At 42.5% G+C, this 21023-nt stretch overlaps 1 protein-coding gene across 1 annotated transcript; it reads right to left on the reverse strand.

Annotated features, from left to right (window-relative positions):
• Window positions 1-1279: 1279 nt before the first annotated feature.
• Window positions 1280-20616, reverse strand: LOC115314733. The gene is made up of 9 exons (XM_040213888.1): window positions 20444-20616; window positions 19377-19465; window positions 16475-16558; window positions 14477-14610; window positions 4392-4520; window positions 3668-3840; window positions 3495-3583; window positions 1766-1864; window positions 1280-1404 (listed from the first exon to the last, which is right to left on the reverse strand). Exons 1-9 carry the CDS (start codon window positions 20614-20616, stop codon window positions 1280-1282), a joined length of 1095 nt encoding a protein of 364 aa, XP_040069822.1.
• Between the last annotated feature and the right edge of the window lie 407 nt (window positions 20617-21023).

The following is a 21023-nucleotide window of genomic DNA, read 5'->3' on the forward strand; positions in this document are numbered from 1 at the left end:
CGTGACAAAAATGCGAACTTGTGCTTTCTACAGTGGCGTCGACGAAAAAAAAGTATGGGTCGTAGCTCAAGATCCAGCTGAAACAGAGAGTTGCACTTTCCAAACCCCGCCCTTGTTTTGAGGAACTGAGCATAAACCAAGGAATTATCTAGAGCAGAGTAGCAGGATTTGGGAAGCATTGAGTGAATCGAAAAACCGCGCTCGACAAGGCGTAATTTATACTTTAGTTCCCCTCCCAAGCGCCACAGTTTGCACCTTACATACAACTACGGCGCACTCACAATCGCAAACATTTCTACAAAAACCCTATAAAACTCCCTTCCATAAAAATTAACTCCCATGCCACGTTTTTATTTCTACAAGTTAGCGGCACACGTATACATATACAATTTGCTTGATTCATCAATCTGTTTTTGCCCGTATCCCGGCGCAAGGGGTTTACATACACACATATAGCTTTCGTATTTTATTTTTGCACTCCTTTCGATGTTTTTATTACTTTGTATTTTTGTATGTTTGGTGGCACGGTTCTCACTGCATATGTATTCTAGATGTAATACAGGTAGATGCAATTAGCCTGCTGCTCTCCATATTCTTTTATTGCACTGTTATTGCGTCATATGTTTCACTATGATTCATAGTTTTATGTGCGTTTATTATGATATAATTTTTATAATCTCAATTAGAAGTGAATTAAATGCCTTGTCACTGTATCGTGTTTTTTTATTTAGCTAACTACGTTGATTGCCTCATAATCCTTATAGCAACAAGAGGTACCTTGAACAGTTTTGGCACGGCTGCCTGAATAAATAAACTCGTTTACTGACATGTTTTGTAAAAACAAAACATATCTTGACTTCACTTGAAAGAAAAGAAGGTTTTTATAAAATGAATTCTCGCAACTGCTTTATACTCCCCGAAATTCAATACACTTTCCTGTTAGCGTGTGACTTGGTTGTGGCCGATAAGTGGCCAAGAATATTGAATCAACAGAAAAACCATTACCACCTGTGGCAGAACAACAACAACATCACTAAGGTGGACATAATATCTACTTCACGAATATTCGTGAAAACATTACATTGAAAAAATTAAGATGTAATTTAATTACGTTGGCCTTTGCTTACAGAGTGTCAATTAACATTTGGAAACTAAAATGTTGAACACACGTGAGAATCGACCACCAACAGGTGAAATTTACTTGGGCGTTTTTGTTTTTAAGCGGTACACAGACTAGCGTGTTTTATTTTTTTTTCTACACGTGAGATACACTGTCTTATTAGTAGCACCCGTCTGGTGACATAATATCCAACGGTACATCCGGACATCCCTCCACATATCCATCCATACACACTTGTGGAACACTTGTGGTATTGATCTTGTCCACACTCCACACTCCGCACTCTGAAATAAAGTAGTGTTTTGGTTATTATTTCATTGAGACCTTTCTTATAGTTGCCATAACCTCTATTGTGCAGAGTATATGAAAGATAAGGGAAAAGTGTTTGGGCATAATAAAAAAAATTGATGGACGATTTAAACATATAGGCTGTACTAAAATTAGACCCATGTTTCATAAGAATATCATTTACAGGCATCTTTTTCTGTATTTTTTAAAAAATTAGTCTGCATGTCACCCCATGCGAGGACGTTTTTGCTAATGCTGACACACCTCTAGTGATCTACACATTTTCTAGTATTCCAGAAACTATATTTATACTGTAATGTATTGCCTCGCGTTACAATATAGATTGCGGAAGCTTACCAGGGTCTTTACCCGGTTGAGTCATCCCGAGCTTGAGTGTGAAGCAGGTAGTGCTGTCCGTACTCAGAATTTGATACCTAGCCCTGCGGGCCGATGTCACTGCAAAATAAACGTCTCAACGTGAGATGATAAAAAGTTAAATCTTACAAATTTGTAGCTGATTGAGCAAAACACGCCTGTAATACTTCATCACGCTCATCAATATAGACAGAGGTTATTCATGAATGCACCAACAATGGCTAACGGCGACTCATGAGTTTTTTGTAAATAAACAAATAAATGAAAAAACCGGAAGGACACAAGTGAAGACCAACACGTTTGGGAGTTGGCTGAAAGGAAGCGAAAACTGCAAACATTTCTACAAAATAAAAACACGTAGGCAAATATTTTGTTATATTTTGCATTGCGAAGGTTACGCAATGAATCTGAAACCGACGTGAATTCGGCACATAAATCGCGGGAGCTGAAGATTTGGGTGTTGCTCTTCTGTAGACCATGAATGTCTTAAAACGGCACCAAAGTGAATATTGAAATCGTGTTTTTGGAGGCGCACACTCAACCCGCGTCCTAAGCATTAGAGAAATCCCAAAATTACAATCATGCGTGACCCATTTTTTTTAATAAAAACACTACCAAATGTCACGACGGGCCCCATATTTTTTAGATATATCTCAGAAATGTCGCAATGTTCGGTCATAAGAAAAATGAAAATTTCCCGCTAGTCCCGATTCTTTGCCGTGTTCAGCCGATAAACTCCGGCGGTGACGGAAGCACTGCACACTGCTGCAGAGACTACACACACTGTTAATGTGACGGTAAAGTGTGCCGTGACATGCCGTGACATGCCGTGACATGCCGTGACATCACAATGTTAAGTCATGGTGTGACGTGATGTCAGTGTCGCGTGACATCACGTGACATTACGACGCCACGTGACGCGGTCGCGCGACGCCATGCCACAATTGTCACAAACGAAAACCCTCCGGGCGGCGTAACAACGTCATGCGTGATTGTGATCGTAGTTTTGGGGTTTCGGAAGATGCGTAGGTTCGCGCCATAAAGAAGGGGATCTCAAAATCCACCGAAGTGGCACTTTCAATAGGGTGATTGATGAATCAGGCCCTCGGGGAGGTTTACATATCACCATTTGTTCAGCTGCGTACGGCAGAAGTTCATCCAATTTTTATTATAAACTCTCTGGGACTTGGAAAAAAAACACAAAGAAATAAAAAAATAAAATGGGGAGTATAAACAACAAAACGCCAATAAATTACGGTGACGATTCAAATAGTAGCATATATTTATTGTTTTCTGAAATAAATAAACAGATAATTTTCACGATTTCCAACACTCTTTTACTGTGAGTTGTTTTATCTCTGAATTTTACGCTGGATGAAAAATACAAAAAATCTAGAAAACTGACCAAAATAACATTTTTGATAGTTCTATCTTTTGAGTAGCCCTTAGTTGAAATATCCACGCATCTAAGATTTCTTTGGAATTTATGTTAGAAGCCAGTACATACCTCAGATAAGTTTTAATCTCATCCCCCAGCTGAGAGTAAATCTCTCTGCAGTAGTGCACTTGTGTTTCCAGCCTATGTTCTCGGAGTTAATCATTTAAAACTTATTTATAAACTAAAATCTGGCGAGTGTTAGTTCTTTATTTACTAATTTGTTACTCTAATAGTTTTTATAACAAGTTATACATGTAAGGCTGTTGGACTTGCCGGTTTCTGATTCTATCCAAAAAATTAGGCTTCCCAGTGAGTGACTTTGACGTATCTTTTTGAGTGTGACATTTCCCAACTCCGTTTGCCTGAAAAACAGGAATGGCGATTTTAGACACAAATGTTCATATGAGTCTACCATAGATCTTGTTTGAGTGAACACAATCGATTACCATGCTTTATTTGAATCTTTGTAGTCCATTGTCAATATTGCGCTTTTTGTGTCATATTTTGTTTCGAGGAACTCCATCTTTACGCATGTTGCTGGAAATCCCAATAGATAAAGATCGGACGTGGAGGATTTGTATCTGAGGTAGATGTCCTTGTTTTTAAATTCAGAGAGCAGCTAATATTGGAAACGTAAAAAAAAGTTGGAAGCATTTAATGTACACTTATTTGATTATATTTATGAGTGCCTAAGTTACGGCTTTTTATATTCAGCACATTTATATCACTTTTATTTCGTTTCAGTTAGGCAAAGCATTATTAAGACACATGAGTTCATTGTGATCGTAAATCATAAATAATGCTCTGCTTAGCGTTTAGCGTTAAATATTTGCAATCCAAGATAGCTCTATATATATATGAAAAACTGAGTCGACAATTAGTAAGCATCTAATGACTTAAAAGGTCTCAGTTTCTCACCCTAGTCTCGAGTAACTCATTGAGATGTTAGAAGAAATGTAATTTACGTTATATCTGATAACCTTACAGCTGTTGTGGTGAAGCGTATGAGCATACAACTAAATGTCTTGTATGCCCCTGAAAGAAAAATAAATTAGTAATTTACATTTAAGAAGCATGGAAGCCATTTACTTATTTACCCGACTGGAAAACAAACGTTTTCACATATGTCATACTTCTAAGTCACCCGTGTCACATGGTAGAAAGACTCACGTCATTCGTTTGACTGGGAGTGCTAGCGCGACTGGGAGTCGTAGGACTGCTGGGAGTCGTTGGACTGCTGGGAGGTGTAGAATCACTGGGAGTGATAGGATTTTCAGGTATCCGTGTGGGAACATCGGCCTTCAAGAAAAAGAGTATCACATTTTGTGCATTAAAATGCTTTTTAAGAGAGTTGTTAATATTTTTAGTGAGAATATTCGAGGCTGAAAAACACAGTCCAGTTGTTTGTCTGGTTTTGAGCGTTCCTGAGAACCCGACGGATGCAGTTTGCACGAGTAGTAAAAGATCCAGGATGAATTAAATTTTTTATAGTCTCGTAAATATTGGGCGTAACTATAAAAATAAAAGAAACGAAGGTTACAGTTAAACAGGGGGACGATCTTACAGCGCTCAAGAACAGTGACCAAGAAATGCAGCAACGCACAATACACGACATGCGCTTACTGGTGATGCATTTGTGATTTTGAAGTATAATGAATGTTACCAGTGCTACAGCGTTATCAGAACCCATACCTTTGTGTTGAGAGTTCCCATTGCTTCGTGTGAGTATGTTTGTATGTTTTTATTATTTTACCTAACGTTTCTTTCTGTTTTATGTGTTAAAACTTTAGATGCGAATCAACGCGTCTCATCTCGTGTCTGCTACTTATTTTAAATTTTGGTTCTTGAGCGGTGTAGCATATTAATAATGTTAAACATATAACAACTGGTCCAATGAGCTTTTACCAAGACAGGTTTTGCGCATGCGCCCGTTCTCTATGAACAGCGGCGAAAGCTCGGATTGTGGGTGGACAGAAGCAAAAAGGGGGAAGCTCCTTTGGGTGAAAAGCCGTATCTTCTTCCCCCTCTGCGTCTCGTGTGCTGCAATTTGTATTCAAATGGGTACTACGTTGTTACACGCGACGCAGTTTTCTAGATGAAACGCTCGTCTTACTAGATGCTGGCAAACGGGAAAAACTCAGATTCGATCGAGCTATGAGCCGTTATCTTGCCAAACGACGTGCCGACTGTCCGTTCTTGCTTCCGTCGCTTCGTCTGCAAAATTGCCAGTCTGCTTGAAGAGAAAGCGTAAAGAGGCTAGGCTGGAAATAGGGGGAAATAATGTCAAAGAATTATTTCAATATATTTGTTAATTAAACTTTAAAATACAACGAGAGCGAACTGCCGGATCACAGCGTGAGTTCGTCCCCATGGAGCCAATCGATGGCACAAGCCGCTAAATAATCGAAAGGGTTCAGTTGTATGCATTCACCTCTTCAGTGGGTACATCCATCACCTACAATAAATTATCAGTCAGCCGGTCACGCTTTTTTTCTCCAGTTAGTCGTTCAACGAAATTCTGTTCATGCTCTCGCACCTGACGTGTCCACGCATGCGTCTTTTGCTAATTCGTGTGAGAGTGTCAAAAGTACTCCGTAGACTATCTTAAATAAAAACTTGGCGGTCACTTCTAGCTGTAAAATGTTCAACGTGAACGTCGCTGTACCAATGCGCGTGTCCCAGTTACTATAAGACGTATTAAACATAGCCAATATAGCAAGCCGGCAACGGTCAGGTGGTGCCAGCAGAGTGAAAGCCCACAGTTATACCCTGTCTCGTTGTAACTTGGCAGAGAGTGAACGCTACGCCCTAGGTTGCGTTTCCACGGTTTAGATATGCTCTATACGTATGCGAGCGCAATGCACATATAATGAAGCATGACGCAGCGAAAAGACTGACACTTCTTCGCAGTAAAGGCGCACTCCGGCGATACATAGTCACGTGCCCAACTAACCGCAATCTGGATTCCACAAAACACGCGGCAAAAGCGTGCAACGGGATGGCACAAACACCAAAACATCACTCATACAGCAATATCTTGAACAGATGACCGTATTTTTCAAGAAAAGGAGGCGCATTTGGCAGAAATGTTTGCGTCATGTTTCTCCAAGAAGGAGAGGGAACGGCCTCGCGTCTTCTCCGCCTCGTCGGCTTCGTCGGCCTAGTACAATCTCGACCTCTTTTTCCAAAAAATACGGCCGTCCATTCGAGATATCGCCTTACGTGTAGTGTTGTAGGAATTGTAGCGTCCCACCTACATCTCCTAATTTTTTTTTTTTTTTAAATCCAAATTTTGGTTCAGCATTTCTTTAACGTCCGCCTTACAGGCGTGTTATGCGATAACGGCTTCCTGGCCTACCCAGCATTTCTGGCTTCAGACACTAGGCGAAGTGGCGCCACCAAAGTAATAGCTCACGTTCGAGCAATGCAGCCGCCTCTCCCTGGCATACCCAATGTTTCATGCTACACTCGCTAGATTGCGCCCTATAAAACAACGTTGCAGGTTGCCCATAGCCTGAATACTCCTGTTGAAACTCTCTACCAGGCCATTCGTCTGAGGATTGTTGGGAAAAGTTGTCGCATGCTCAATCCGGCATTTTCGTAGAGAAGATCTAAAAGTACGGGACATAATTGGTCTTACATTGTCAAATTATTGTTAAACGCTGTGTAGAATGCCTCGTACAGAGTGTTTATTTAGAAAGACCGACTACATGTACAGTTTGTGGTTTTCAACTTCCGCCGGCCGCCGCAGATAATCGGCCCGGCGATTTATTTAGAACGGATTAATTACTGTCATAGCGGTGCACAACTATACGCGAAGGGAGCCATAAGAACATCGGGCCAGAAGAGAGGGCTGACGTAGCAGCAACCGCTCTTATTTGTGGCATAGAAGGTTCCCGATGCTTGAGTCTTAGATTGAACGGATGTCCAGAAGTGGGCGGAGGTACTGCGGCCGAACTTTCCGCATCACCGTTGTCTGACGCCCACAGGCTTAAGTATCTGGGACTGCCTCCACTTCGACCCACTTCGTTAGGTAGTCGGTTACGACATTTACGTAATTGCTACCAGCTTTGTAGGAGAAGTGCAAACGTAAACTCACTCACGCTGAAAATGCACGCATTTCCAGCGTGAATGAGTTTACTTTTGCGCTTCTCCTACAATATGGATAGCCAACTCGCCCAAGCATCCATTCATGCTACCAGCGTCAGACCTTAGAGACAGCCACGAGTGATGAATTCCAACAATCTTAAACGGAATACCTAACGGAGGTATTTGCTGCAGTTTGATCTGACCCGGGTGCGGTAGTGCTTTCCGCAGTTGGCATGTTGTGCGTGGCGCAATGTACGGTCAAATGTTCATTCTGAGTTGGGGCCACCCAATCTAATTGCTGCTATGTCAAGCGTCCGATGTTTCACAAGATGTCCTATAGTCTGAAGATTATTATACACCTCAAGAATATTGTACCTAATTTTAAAAGAAACAACGGGGAGTCGCTGTTAAGGAGGATGTGTTCGATGGCACAGCAGACCATCCCCAAGCTGGTAGGGGGCTCGCAAGTGACCCAAGCGACGTCTGTGAAGTCCCATCCTGCTATTTTCTTTGCAAATGAGCAAGTGGATTATGTCAAACATTTCACGTTCACCCGCTTCAACCAACCAAAGATCACAAAGCGCGAGCACCGGGGAAGCTGTGGTGACTTCAATGGGTTCCGTGAGAACAACATTTGCACCTTAGGGCTTTTTTCCACATCTGTGAACCACCAAAAAGTAGAACTTTTATAGTTTTACTGTCTACTTCGTCAATTTTAACGTAAGATTAACCTTTGATTGGAGCAAACGCAGGGCTGAGTTATCTAAAGAAATTACTGCAAAATACGTTCCCTAGATGTATGGACGGAACGTTTTTACTGTCGAAACAACAGCAAGACCCAGATGTTCCAAGAAGTTACGTCGACGTTCTGGCTTGCTAAGTTTGGGGATCGCGTACGTGACCAGGTGTTATATTCTTTCTTTTTTCTTGTGAAAATAAAACACAGCGTCTAGTTTTTTTTTTTACCGTTGGCGTCAGTGTGAATGAATATCAGAGCTTCCTGGAAAAAAAATGTCGGAGTTCGTGGCTCAAGCTGTGCTTTTTTGATGCCTGCAAAGGAAGTTTGTTTCTTTGCGATACACCCCCACGTAGTGTCGTTTTTAGAAAGCTCAGTGGAGCAGCTCTAACAAGGTTTCGGCGAATAAACGTAAGGAAAAAGCAAAGCTTAAGATGCGTTTTAGCTTCTTCGTGGAGTGGCCTCTTGAACATAGGCTGACGCTCTTAACTTTATTGGATTCGAGCGAATACTTTCTTGCTAACAGAGGCCCCATGCAAATTACTTTGCCGCAGCTGAAGAAGCATTTTTATGAATTCAATTGATCTGAGCATTGGTTAGGGCACTCAGCCCCGAAAGTAGGTGGTGCCGCGGTGTTCTAAAAAAAATGTATTTGCACACGATGATTTCGTTAGAATAACCTAACGACATCATCCACATGAAATATCGGAGCACTCTATCCATGAGGCATTGGGAGCTGAAGGCACATCGTACGGTAATAAAGAAAAACGGCAAAACTGAAGTAATTCGTCAGTCCTCAGAAAGGTAGTTTTTTCCGAATATTTTCGGTTCAGGTTCACTTGTCAATATCCAGTCTTGAGACCCATATTTGAGTATAGCAATGTAGCTGGCACTTTGAAGGCTATCAAAAGGTTAATCATGTCAAGACAAGACAGATATTTCTAAATTTGTTATCTGGTTTTGTTTATGATAATCTACAGAAAATCATCTAGAGCCGGGTCTTGTTTACAAAAACCACTGGGGATGACGGTGACTCTAGTGATAACCAAATACTATAAAAGCGTGCAAAAGTGTCCCCTCGGAACATGTCGTTTACCTTGTTGTTTATCTCCTTATGCTCTGTCATTCAAACTCGTCGTGGATTCTATTGCACCAGAGCATGATCAGCAGTGTTGATGACGTGGCTCACAAGTGGTGCGCACCCTAGTTCTTCTGGTGCTATAATAATGCTCTGTCAAAACTCCATGAGCAGATTTTGTAGTTGTGGTTTTTGTTCTTTTGTTAGGGTGTGTCGAAACTTAAATTCTGACCCCTGAAGATTGAGTCCTTGTCCAAGGTAATTTCCCGAAAAAGACAACGTTGGGGGTTCAGAAAATAATGGCGGCTGTCGCATTTGGGAGGGCTAACGTCTCTGGTTCAAAGTCTTCACTATATAGGGTGACCATATTCCTCAAGGTAGAAAACGTGACATCGACAGAAAAGGAAGGGGAGGGGGGGGGGCGTAATAAAGATTGAAGTTGGGAGAAAAATTTGATAAAATAACGACTCTTATTTCAAAACGATACCATATGGCACAACGCCCTAGGAAACAGTCACACTCACAGTTCAGCTGCATGCACTAACTCGGAAGGCCCTGCTTTGGGCCCTTCGTTGGTGTGAGCGTATTTTGCAAACGACTGAAGTTTCCTAAGCAGGACTTTATCCTGCAAGACGGGGTTGTAAATGTCTGCGCACTTAAATGGGAAGTTCAACCGCACAAGTAGTATTGCTTGCAATGTTGAAACAAGAACGCGAGACTTCTCGCATGTCCACATGGAGTTCATAATTTAAAAGACGCGCTCCACTAGAGCCGCGGTTCCAGGGAAGCACAGAGCCAGTTCCACGACCCGGGAATCTCGGCGCAGCATACATTCTCTGTTTTCATCTCTTTAAAGAGTTGCACCCATCTCTCAGAGATTGTAATACCTGAAGAGTTCCAATCTTCTAGTTTGTTTTCAATTCTTTTATTGACAAGGGTCCACTGGTAAAGCACACGTACGTTCCTTCTCCATTTTCGAAAAAAGAGTGTAGTGTCGCCAACCGAGATACATCATAAATGCTATATCCAACTAAAAAAAAAAAAAAAAAATGACACACGCATATTTTGCGAGAGAAAAAGTGTTTGTGGTCAAGAACAGTTCTAAATTCTACTCTCTGGGTAAATATTTTAAAGTATTTATGGTTATTTTTGTAAAATATACTAGTAACGAGTAGGCATATTTTCGATTTGCTTCAACTCGCTTGGTGCCAGTTTCAAAACTATGCACTCCGGCGAAAACCGGACATGATTCATTATTGAGACAAAAAGACGGGACGGCGGAAGCGGGCGTAAAAAACGGGATTGTCCCGGCCAAAACGGGACGTCTGATCACCCTATCACTATTCGCAACTCCAGCGCTCCGCTCGCCCTTCCGCGGACGAACGGAGAACCAGAGGAGCGGGGACGGCAGCGGCGGCGTCGGCGCAGAAACGGTGGCAGGGGCTGTCGGACTTGATGCGTGAAGCCGTTTTAAAGAAAAAAATATGAGCGCGTTCAAAAAAAAAAATGAATTCTTGTGCTCCGCCTTGCAACAGCCTTGCACGAAGGACCGGGATGTCTAATTTCATTAGACACCTTTCGTGTATCGCATACGCTGCGGATTTCTGGTCTTGTGCATGGCCGCCAGCTCAATCTGTGCTCAACGTGACGGAAAACGCTCCCACTAATAATGAAGAACTCTATAGTACGGTCTACGGGAAGTCTATTCTTTGCCATAAGTAGGAGAAAACTCGTCGCGCAACGGTATGTCGAGCAATACAAATCGGGAATGGACTCGCGTTTTAAGGCAGTTACAAGGAACATGACCATTTATTCCAAGCACTTTAAAAAGACAATACCCGTACTTGCTTTCAGGTAATTACAAAGCAAATAAAGAAATGTTCAAAGCACTTTAAGAGCGACTGTGTTAGCCAGCCTTTCGTGATGAGAGCTTAGAACGCGCAGTTTTGTCCAGAGTGACCGCAATGTTGCAAATAACACGGTACAAAAAATGTACGGTACATTAAAATATTTAGTTTTGATAGAGCAATCAATAAAACCCTAAACACGCCGATTATGTTAATAGGCAGTTTTTGCATAGCATACGACACCCCTAAACTTCAGTTGGACGTACAGCGCACTGACATTCATCCGCCGCTACCAACTTTCACGAGCGGTTTGGTAGCCGAGTTGTGCAACTTGTTAAAATAGCTTAAGTAAATGTAAACGACTTAAATAAAAATGTAGTCGGGGTTTTTTTGGCCCTACTGCAAAACCTCGGTGTTTTTTTGTTTTTTTTTCTGTATTCTTTGATGCGTAGTTTAGCTGTTTAATATCTTATATTGCACCGTCATCAAGCCTCTCGTAAAAGTTGGGGCCGTCAGTTTGACGTCAGCGGGCTGCACGGCAAACTGAAATTTTGGAGTGTCGTATATGTGACAAGGGGTGTAAGGACTACAAGATTTTTTTAGAGTGATGAGCACGGCAACGCTTCTGGCGCGCACGGAAAATTGTGCTTCAAAGGTGCAGCGCAAGCTTGCGGTTGTAATGCTACACCCCACGGTAGCCTGCGGTAAAAAAAAGCTTTCTCTCAATAACCATAGAGCAGTTTAATGACGTGTTACAATACACTAAAACCGAGACGGTGAGCAGCAAGTTGTGAGGTTGTGACACGAAGACACCAATACTGTGAACGCTGCCCTTCCTTTACGGTCACCGTTCGCGGCTCTCTTTTAGAGCACTGATGGCCAGGTAAAGGGTAAACACGATATCTTCACCCTAAAAAATATTCTGCCACAAACAGTAACGTGGCCGGTGCCTAAAATACGCTCGCTCACCTCAAAGCTTTGCAATTTGAGGTTTCTGCAACTTCTAAATAACAGCATACTCGTTTTCCTAACGTGCATCAGAATCTTTGTCACCTGTAATATGATCCCTGCCTAACCAATTCGTGTTTGTAGACAAACAAACCATTTTTAGCGCGCTGAACAGCGTCAGCGAGCAGGCGCACGGGATATCCTGGAGAATCTATCCCCGTCTCTTCCGCCATCATCTTGGAACTACAGCCCCGCCACCTATAGGGCGTTGGAGTTGCGAATATTATGACCAGGTCACCATTCGCCAGGTTTTAAACTGGAAGTATTAGATAGCCTTTTTAACAGAAAACAAGGCAAAATGGTACAGCGAAATCCATAACGGGACGATATTGTAGCAGTTATTAAAATAGGATGTGTGTTTGGCGTTGTCGAACCTGATATTTTTGCTGAAGCCCAAACTGCGAGGAGCCTAGATAAAACAGTGTTTGATGGTGCGAAAATACAAGATAGCCATGGTTTGCGAATAACCATTTGTACCAGTAGTGGAGAGCAAAATAGGGTGGCGGTTTTGAAGTTCAAGTAATTTTGGGCCGCAGCTTTCGCGGCCAGGTTTTTCAGGCTTGACAACGCTAAGCCACATTCAGCCATCATGCCCCCAAACTTCCACGAAATGGCCGGTTTATTTTCCTCGCCACGTTCCGGACGCAAATCTATTGCAGGCCTACTAGACAGATTGGAAATATTCAACGTGGGCAGGGCTCTCAAATAATGCTCACCTCCTCAAAACGATACAGAAATTTTAAATTTGGAACGGCAGTCGCGGACAAATCTTACAAGTCATTGCAACTTGCGCAACGTTATGACGGGAAGGTTAGGCTTTTGCCCTTTGATTTAAAAAAACAAACAGGTAGTTCGTCTTTTTCAAAATGTACCAGAAGTGTGTTGGGCAAGCACACTTCGATGATTGCAGAAATGAAGAAGCAATGTGACTTATTGCTGCTCTTGATTATACGATAGCAGTCACATGTTGCCCGAATTCCCGAAGATGAGCGAAAAGGAAACGTGCTATTGGTGTGCGCAGAGACGTGCGCAGAGGCGGGATAGGATGCACTGCATAAGATTAAACTTTGCCACTTTCTCTTTCACTGGGCACTTTCGGCGATGGTACAGGTTGGGACTTTATGGGGCCAAGCGTTTTGTTCATGATCGAGGAAAGTGACTAAAGTTTTGACACGTAAAGCAACCACGTTCACTGGGATGAACCGCGGAATTTTGTAGAGCCATATCTGGATACAGGATGCGAAATTTCTATACCATGTCGCATTTTTGTTGGCTATTTTAACACTGGGTGCACGACACAGTGCTGTGCAAGTCGTAATAAAAAAAGAAAGTAAAAAAAAAACGCTGAACTTCGCTGTCCTTGATTGTGTCGATTCAAGCATCATTGAAATCTCCTCCAAGATGATCTTTACATCTGACGAGTGATTCTAGCCTCCATTCGTTGGACTGCGTAAGGTAGCTCTTGGAGCGTTTTTGGTCTTTGCCGATGGTGCTTCAAAGCAGTTAGGCAAAATTGCTTCAGAAGTTAATTACCAATGCGGGCATTTAAAGCTTCTACTTGGAGCTGATATAAGAAAAAGGCTCGGAGCAGACATGTTCTGCAAACAAACGCAGCGTTGCAGCGCAGTTGGGTAAACATAACACGAGTTTTCCGTGCTGTGTCCAGCCCATCAAAGTAAGAAACTGTTTGAAATTAGATGAAGAAAGCTGGCCAACACGACTGCAGATCGAATTCCAGCTGAGTCGCAATTTTTGGAGTAAAAGTAAATTTTCCCGGACCAACCATAGGGTTTCTTGAAAATAACGTGCCGTTGGTGACTTGGAGGATCTTCTCGTTGCTCAACATGGAGGTGTTTCTCAGCTTATCGTACCCTAGATTCTATAAACAAAAGACTGCGATTCATGCGTTACCAGACATCGGAAACCTGACATTCGACCAGAGCTCTCAGCAGAGACAGACCGCTTGCGACTAAATTGGTGACGGTTCCAAGCAGGTTCGGGGGCTCGATGGTGTTCCATTGAGCGGGGAGATTGCATAACCGTACCGTGGTTTGAGTGGAAACAGAAGTGGATACGACATCACTTTGCTCCGATCGGTTTGTTATTTGGTTACCCCACCGCTGACACCAAATTTTTCGGATGTCTACGTTCACGAGAGCACGGGCACACAGAGCACAGTCCCCAGTTCAACACTATCGTCTTCGTTTACTAATTGTTTTCTAGTACTTGTTTGTTAATTTATTATAAAGTACAATTAATTTCTACACAGTGTATAAAAGTCAGGTAGCTGAAATAATTAAGAAGCAACTTGGAGATATTCTATAATTTTGTGCTGCGCTTCCTTCCGCACATGCTGTTTCATAGTTTTGAACCATTTAATGTCGTTACAAATTTTTGTTTTGTTTTAGTTTACATAATTTACATCTATATTGAGTGCTTCTCTTGCTCGTTAATTATAGTGTTGTATTCATTGAACATCCGACCTCGTCCCTCGTACCGTATTTGAATCACTGCACTGGGTAGTTTCGTGAAGACCGTAGACTTCCTGGATACAGGGAGGGCGCTCCGGCGGTTTGCATTCTTTTGGGGGTTCTCCATCTCCTTCTGTATGTAGAATCAAGAATGTGCACTCTGAAGAAGGAAAGAAAGCGACAATGTTAAACAAATGTTAATCGTTTTTTCATATTTTTTTAATGCGCTTAGAGCTCCACAGGCAAGCAAATTCACGAATAGGGCTGACACATTCGAAATATGGCGTACTTGTCTGACGGAAGTTATTGTTGGTATTGTACCATAAGCACTCAAAAGCAAGTGGTGTGCACATTGTCGTGGATGGAAACGGCTCGATGAGCGTAAATTGAAAATAAATTTTTAATTAGCGAATTTGTGTCAGAAACAAAAGAAAGAATGAGCGTCGAAACAGCTGCAGCGAGCGTCGCAGCGTCGGCGCGACAGTTGGCTTGAGCGAGGCTGCGAGACTGAATGAATCGGCAAGGCAATGGTCGGCTCCCTATGTACTACACTCAGTATCTCTAATATTCGACCTTGAATGTTCGGGAGTGAGCTAGGGCGAGACTGACTCGGCAAGGCCATATTGGTTTCTTTATCTTTTACACCCCGGATAAGAGTAATGAATCTTAAAACAATGCTTTTCCATAATTTCTGGATGGCTAGTTATCATCTGCTTGAGTACGAACAAACAAAATTCGAATCTAAATTTGTTAGGGTAGAGTGTGGTAGAATGGGACAGTCTATATATTTCTCCAGTGAATAGTTGCAAAAAGTTTATGAACTTCTTTATTCATGACGCCATGGCAGTGGTAATTTCAACTGTAATGGCGTCGTGCTTAGCATGGTGTACACGATCTGATTAAGTTGTTGCCACTTCGGCACTCAAATTTAAGTAACACACATTCGTTTTTCTTGATTTCTGAACCAAAACGGTTTGGCCAACGGTCGTAGTAAGCTAACCTTGAAAATATGTGTTAGTAGGTTGCTTTTAACCACCGCTATTTAAGCTTAAGGTCTCACTTGTTGTCACAATTGGCAACTTACCGTGTGTAAGGCAGTTTGGGAGGAATGAGACAGTGAGATAGTGAGAGGAAAGGGACAGTGTTTCAGTTCTCTTTTTATAAAGATTGGTGATCTGAATGGTGGACCTGTAATAATGGTGATTCATCTAAGTTTAGTTCCTATTAAATTTGAGCTCCAATTATTTGGTTTCTTTAAGATGTTACCGCATTGTTAGTCCCCGATTCAAAACCACAGACAATCGGAGGAAAGAAAATGACTGCGATCGGGCTTCATATCTGATGAAGACCCGTTTGCTTATAATATTCACTAGCACAAGTTTTAGCGCAACCTTGCATGTGCCCCATTTCTCCTTGGGGGAAGGGTGGAATAAAACACATTTCCGTTCTTGCATTTTTTTACATTTATGAATTAGGAAAGAGTTATGACAAAGTGCCTTTCAACCGATGTGAAGGGTCTTTTACCCTGCATTTAGGACTATTAAACTTGTTTTTAGGTGACTAGTAAAAAGCTACACAAAATTTATAGTGTGAAAACTGTCGCATTCCTCCCCACTCTCCCCCTAAATATGCATGGTTCACACATTGTCGAGTTTACATTAGAGGATATTTATTACTACTATGTCTACGAGTGACGCCAATATTTGTTGAATATGTGTCGTTTCAGTTTGGTTTCGAGTGAGATGAAAAGTTGTAAGCAGCTCTCCTAACGTTGCTTTGGAGGCCCTAACGAAGCATGACTAAATGACAACAGTTGTAGTAGGCATGAAACAAGAGCATTATGTTTCTGACATTGCAGTTTGTTTAACGACAGTTTTTCTAGAAACTAGGAATGAAAGGGACGAAATCACATGTAATACGCACAAGAAAGGCTTGAGAAAATATTAAAATATTAATTTCAGGCGCAAAAAAAAAAAAGAGGCAGAACTTTACGCGCATAAATGCATACAGACAGATGTTCGTACCTTTCCTAGTTGACGTCTTTAGGACATAACAAGAAGTATAATCTGTGTTAATGACCAAATATTCAACTGCTCTCCCTGTTAGATCTGAAAGATGAAACCAAGTAACATCTCTAGGTCATGTGGCACACCTCAGACCGCACTTTTTGTGACGAGCAATAAAGAGTTGGTACCACGAAAATGAACAAAACTAATCTCTAATTGCAATTTAAAAAAGTTAAAGCCGTTTACAACTCCCTGCAACGCCGAATTAGAGCGCAGCTCTTGAGGAGGAAGAGAAAAGGGTACTGAGGGTCACATGTTCTCGGGGGGGGGGGGAGCGCAGGACACGTGACCCCCCAAGTTACGTCACCCCCTCCCCGAGGTCACGTGAGGGGGTCACGTGACCTGGGGGTCACGTGACCTTGGGGTGCCACGTGACCTCGAGGGGGGTCACGTGACACCCAGGTCACGTGACCCCCCAGAGAAACTTTTCCGCTAGATCGAAATTTTTCCGCTAGATTTAGCGGGGAAAATTTTCCGCTAGATTTAGCGAGAAAAATTTTCCGCTAGATTTAGCGGGGAAATTTTTCCGCTAGATTTAGCGGGGAAAATTGTCCGCTAGGTTTAGCGGGTAAATTCTTCCTCTAAATCTAACGGGGAAAGTTTTCCGCTAGTTTTAACGGAGAAATTTTCCCGCTAGATTTAGCGGGGAAATGTTTCCGCTAGATTTAGCGGGAAAATATTTCCGCTAAATTTAACGGGGAAAGTTTTCCGCTAAATTTAGTGGACAAATGTTTCCGCTAGATTTAGCGGGGAAATTGTTCCGCTAAGTTTCGCTGTTTTATGGACGCTGCTTTATGGCCAGTCGCTGTTTTATGGCCTTGTCCACAAACGACGGGTAAACTTCACTGAAGATTGGGGCTAAACAGCACCCTATGCAGGCTCCTTTCTTTTGTCTGAAGATCTTCCCCTCATATTCTACCAGGGTGGATTGAAGGTAAATGGCTATTAATTCTACGAAACGTGGCACTGACACACCGGATGAGTTGTGGAAATCAGTAATCCCAAGCTCGTAAATAACATGAGAAACGTAGTCTAGGAGTACTTTTAGGTCTAATATATAGTACATGTCTTCTATGTCAAGCGAAAACATGGCAGTTGGCGTGGAAGGGAAACGTAGAGGACTGATGCGTGAAATAAATTCCATGGAGTTGGAACCCCTGAACGGTTGCTGAAGGAGAACTTCATAAAGGTGCTTCTGCAAATAGAGGCCAACTGTTTTTTGGCAACAGCCCCTTTCGGAGGTGATGCTTCTAAACAGAATTCTATCTTAGTGAGTCTTTGCAGAAAAGAGAACGGATGAGTACTGATTTGCAGGACGACCGATAGCCTTTTTCAGCTTTGGGAGGTTTAGCCCTGCCGGCGCTGCGGCCGCTTCTGCTCCTCTTGGCGACGAGAATGCTTTCGCATGACGGTTAAGAGTTGAGCTTGTTGGTACATACTTGTATATAGCTGACCAACTACACGCTGTATAAATATCCCCACAGCCCCAATTACTTGTAAATATATCAGCTTGAACTTTAGAAATAACTAGAACACAAGACAGAAAGGACTGGATATGACACACAGCTGTGTGTCATATTCTGTCCTTTCTTTCTTCTGTTCTAGTTATTTCTAAAGTTCAAGCCGATATATTTACAAGTATGCTTTCGCACTCACAACTCATAAGACATGCTTAGGTGTCCTCGAAGTATCCGGGCAAAGTAACGTGAAACCAGAGTAACTTGTAAGGTGCAACTTACTCAGTAACTTAAGTTGTAACATCGCCAGTAATCAGCTACATTTGTAAGGAAAAATTAGTAATGTTAACAGATTACATTTCAAATCGAGTAATTTGTAATATCAATATATCTAATTATTCATGTAATGTACACAAGGTGGGTGACTCTGTACTATTTGATTGGATTTCGAAATTATTTTGAAGCGATGCTCGTAGACCCCTGCACTCGGTTTCACCTTACGATGGACCGCAGCGGATGCTACGGGTCACGGCAGCTAAGCCAGCTCCGTGAATCTATCACGTGCTTACGCGCCCCGCGCGTCACTGCTTGCCTCCTGAAGATCGCCTGGCACTCGCATGGCCATAGATTGGTTTCGGCTTACGACCAACTGCAGCGTCTGCTGCGGTTTATTATAAGGTAAAATAAGGCATAGTATTTTTTTCAGCCTCACGTGACGCAATCACGTAAACGGAACTACTTGGAAGTATTGTCACTTCAGCTTCTTTCTTGCTTCTGTTTGTACACTTATCGTCACGGGCATCGTGTAATACAAAGCAAACGTAGCGGAATGATTGGCGAGAGATACCAGTTTGCCGTAGCGGACACGGCGTACAGACGTGCAGTACGCGTAACCCGGATGGGCATGCAGCAAGGCAACCCTACCACATGGCGCCCAACGTGGGGCCATTTGGTAGGGTTGCCTCGCTGCATGCCCATCTCGACGACCGCGACCTGGAGCGTGCCATAGCGCTGATACAGTGTCGCTGGCCAGACCTTCTGCGACGACCCCCTCGCAGCGACGACCACGACGACACTGTCATTGATATGCCTGACGCTCGGGAGGGGGGGTGGAGTGTGAGAGCGGGGGTGGGCCACCACGACCAGAGGCCGCTGCTGACCACCCAGAGTGGACAACGTCCGGGGGATATAAAAGAGGATATAAAAGAGGGGACACGCCCACAGAAAGGGGAGACGGATCGAAGGCACGGAGACGCGTAGTTCGAATGCCTGGCATTGTTATACTTCGCTACTAACAACCTTTTGCTGTTATGCTAATAAATGTAGTTTCTTGTTTTGAAAACCCCGGCTTCGTGTTGTTCCTCCCGGAGGGGCATGCAGCAAGGCAACCCTACAACTCTTACTTGGGTTGAATGGCTCCTCAAAGCGAAATTCCAGAACAGGGAGGCTCTTTGTAGATCTCTTTGCCGTGACGTTCAGTAGCTCGCTCTGGCTAGAAAGGTTCACACATATTGATCGCACAATTTCTTTCTGTGAAGATATGCAGTGAGCATAACGTAACAGTATCATACATTCGTTTCAGTCAACTGATCTTTACTCCGATGTTATACACTTTGGAACGGGTATTTTTAATGATTAAATGAACACATACCTGCCATAAATATTTTGATTTCTTAATAACGTCATTATTCATGATCGGCGCTCGGAAGCGAGTGTAAGGTCGTAATTAACGAATAAGCTATCCTATATTTCGGACTACAGCCTACGGAGTATACATATAGGAGCGTTTTTTGGAAAGGTGTATACATATTTAAATTTTTAAATTTTACGCAGTGTGGACTATCAAAGGTGCGGCTTATACAAGAAGTGTTTTTTTCTAGGTCGTTAGTTGTAACGACGCGATGGATTCTGTGAATGACAGTGTATGTTAATGATGATTAATGTATGAGACAAACATCTTTGTGAGCTAAAATGTAGGGCTTTCGACAAGATGTGTTGTGTATGAGGAGGTTTATATGTGCCGACTTGGCACGAAATGCAAATTATGCCCCGTGTGCACATTGTGCACTAGATGCGCAAGCTACATAAAAAAAGCTTTATTTTCTAATTTAAAAGTTGCTTATGCAGACTATACTCGGGATTCGCACAGTAATACAGGGATTTGAATTTTCTCATTAATATTTGGCTTTATTTTAGATGGGATATATTATTAGTTACTTGCAGCCCATAGTCCGCTTGGCCAGAGGAATTGTTTATTTTTTAAAAACAAACATTCTCCTTCACAATATTCCGTAGAGACTCTCGGCCGTGAAAACAGTGCAATACCAACCCCCCCCCTCCCCCCCCCCCCCCCCCCAAAAAAAAAAAAAAAAAACAAAGAGCAGGCAGGGAGTTTTGCCTCTAAAGAAGCATCAAAATATGACACACAGTGACCAAATTTGTGTCCTCAGAATAATGCAGTGGGGCTTACCTTACATTATCACCGTCCTTGTAATACAAGAGCATCAATGCGCTTTTTGAGTGTTCTTCAACGCTAATGATCTCAATTTCCATGCACGAAGCGTGAAACCCAATTAGCGGAGGTGGTGTGTCGGATGTTCGCTTTTCCAGAAACAATTTTTTCTCATAGAGAGATGCCAACATCTAGTGGTTAAATAAATATTCATTATGCAGCTTATATTCTTCGAGAGCTTCATATGCTAGAAACACTTTCAGGTTGTTATTTATGTTCAGGCAACGACAGGAGTGTCGATTTGCTACCGTGCGGATCCTCCCTGGCATTTCCATCCGAAGTGCCTGGTTTCAATTCCATGCGTTTTTGGCATTTATTAACGGCATAGGCTTCTGATATTTGATTTGAAAATATTAATATGCCCGCCGTATTGAAAAACAAACAAACAAACAAACAAACGCACCAATACGACCCATAGCTTATTTTATTATACCACCCGAAGAGTGCATAGAAAAAAAATCGATTAATTAACTGGATATTCCGCTGGTCTTTTTCTAGCGCTCCCATCTTCTGAATCAGATCTGGGAGATACAGGAGC

Source organism: Ixodes scapularis, unplaced genomic scaffold (assembly GCF_016920785.2).
Source record: "Ixodes scapularis isolate PalLabHiFi unplaced genomic scaffold, ASM1692078v2 PGA_scaffold5__190_contigs__length_132052651, whole genome shotgun sequence".
In the NCBI taxonomy this organism is placed as follows: domain Eukaryota; kingdom Metazoa; phylum Arthropoda; class Arachnida; order Ixodida; family Ixodidae; genus Ixodes; species Ixodes scapularis.

Coding starts and splice junctions, on each gene's coding strand:
- LOC115314733 (XM_040213888.1), bottom strand. CDS start 20,616: ATGTTGGCATCTCTCTATGAGAAAAAATTGTTTCTGGAAAAGCGAACA. Junction 3,841..4,391: donor CTCCCAGTCAAACGAATGAC/GTGAGTCTTTCT, acceptor TTCCAATATTAG/CTGCTCTCTGAATTTAAAAA. Junction 1,865..3,494: donor TTGGATAGAATCAGAAACCG/GCAAGTCCAACA, acceptor TTTATTTTGCAG/TGACATCGGCCCGCAGGGCT.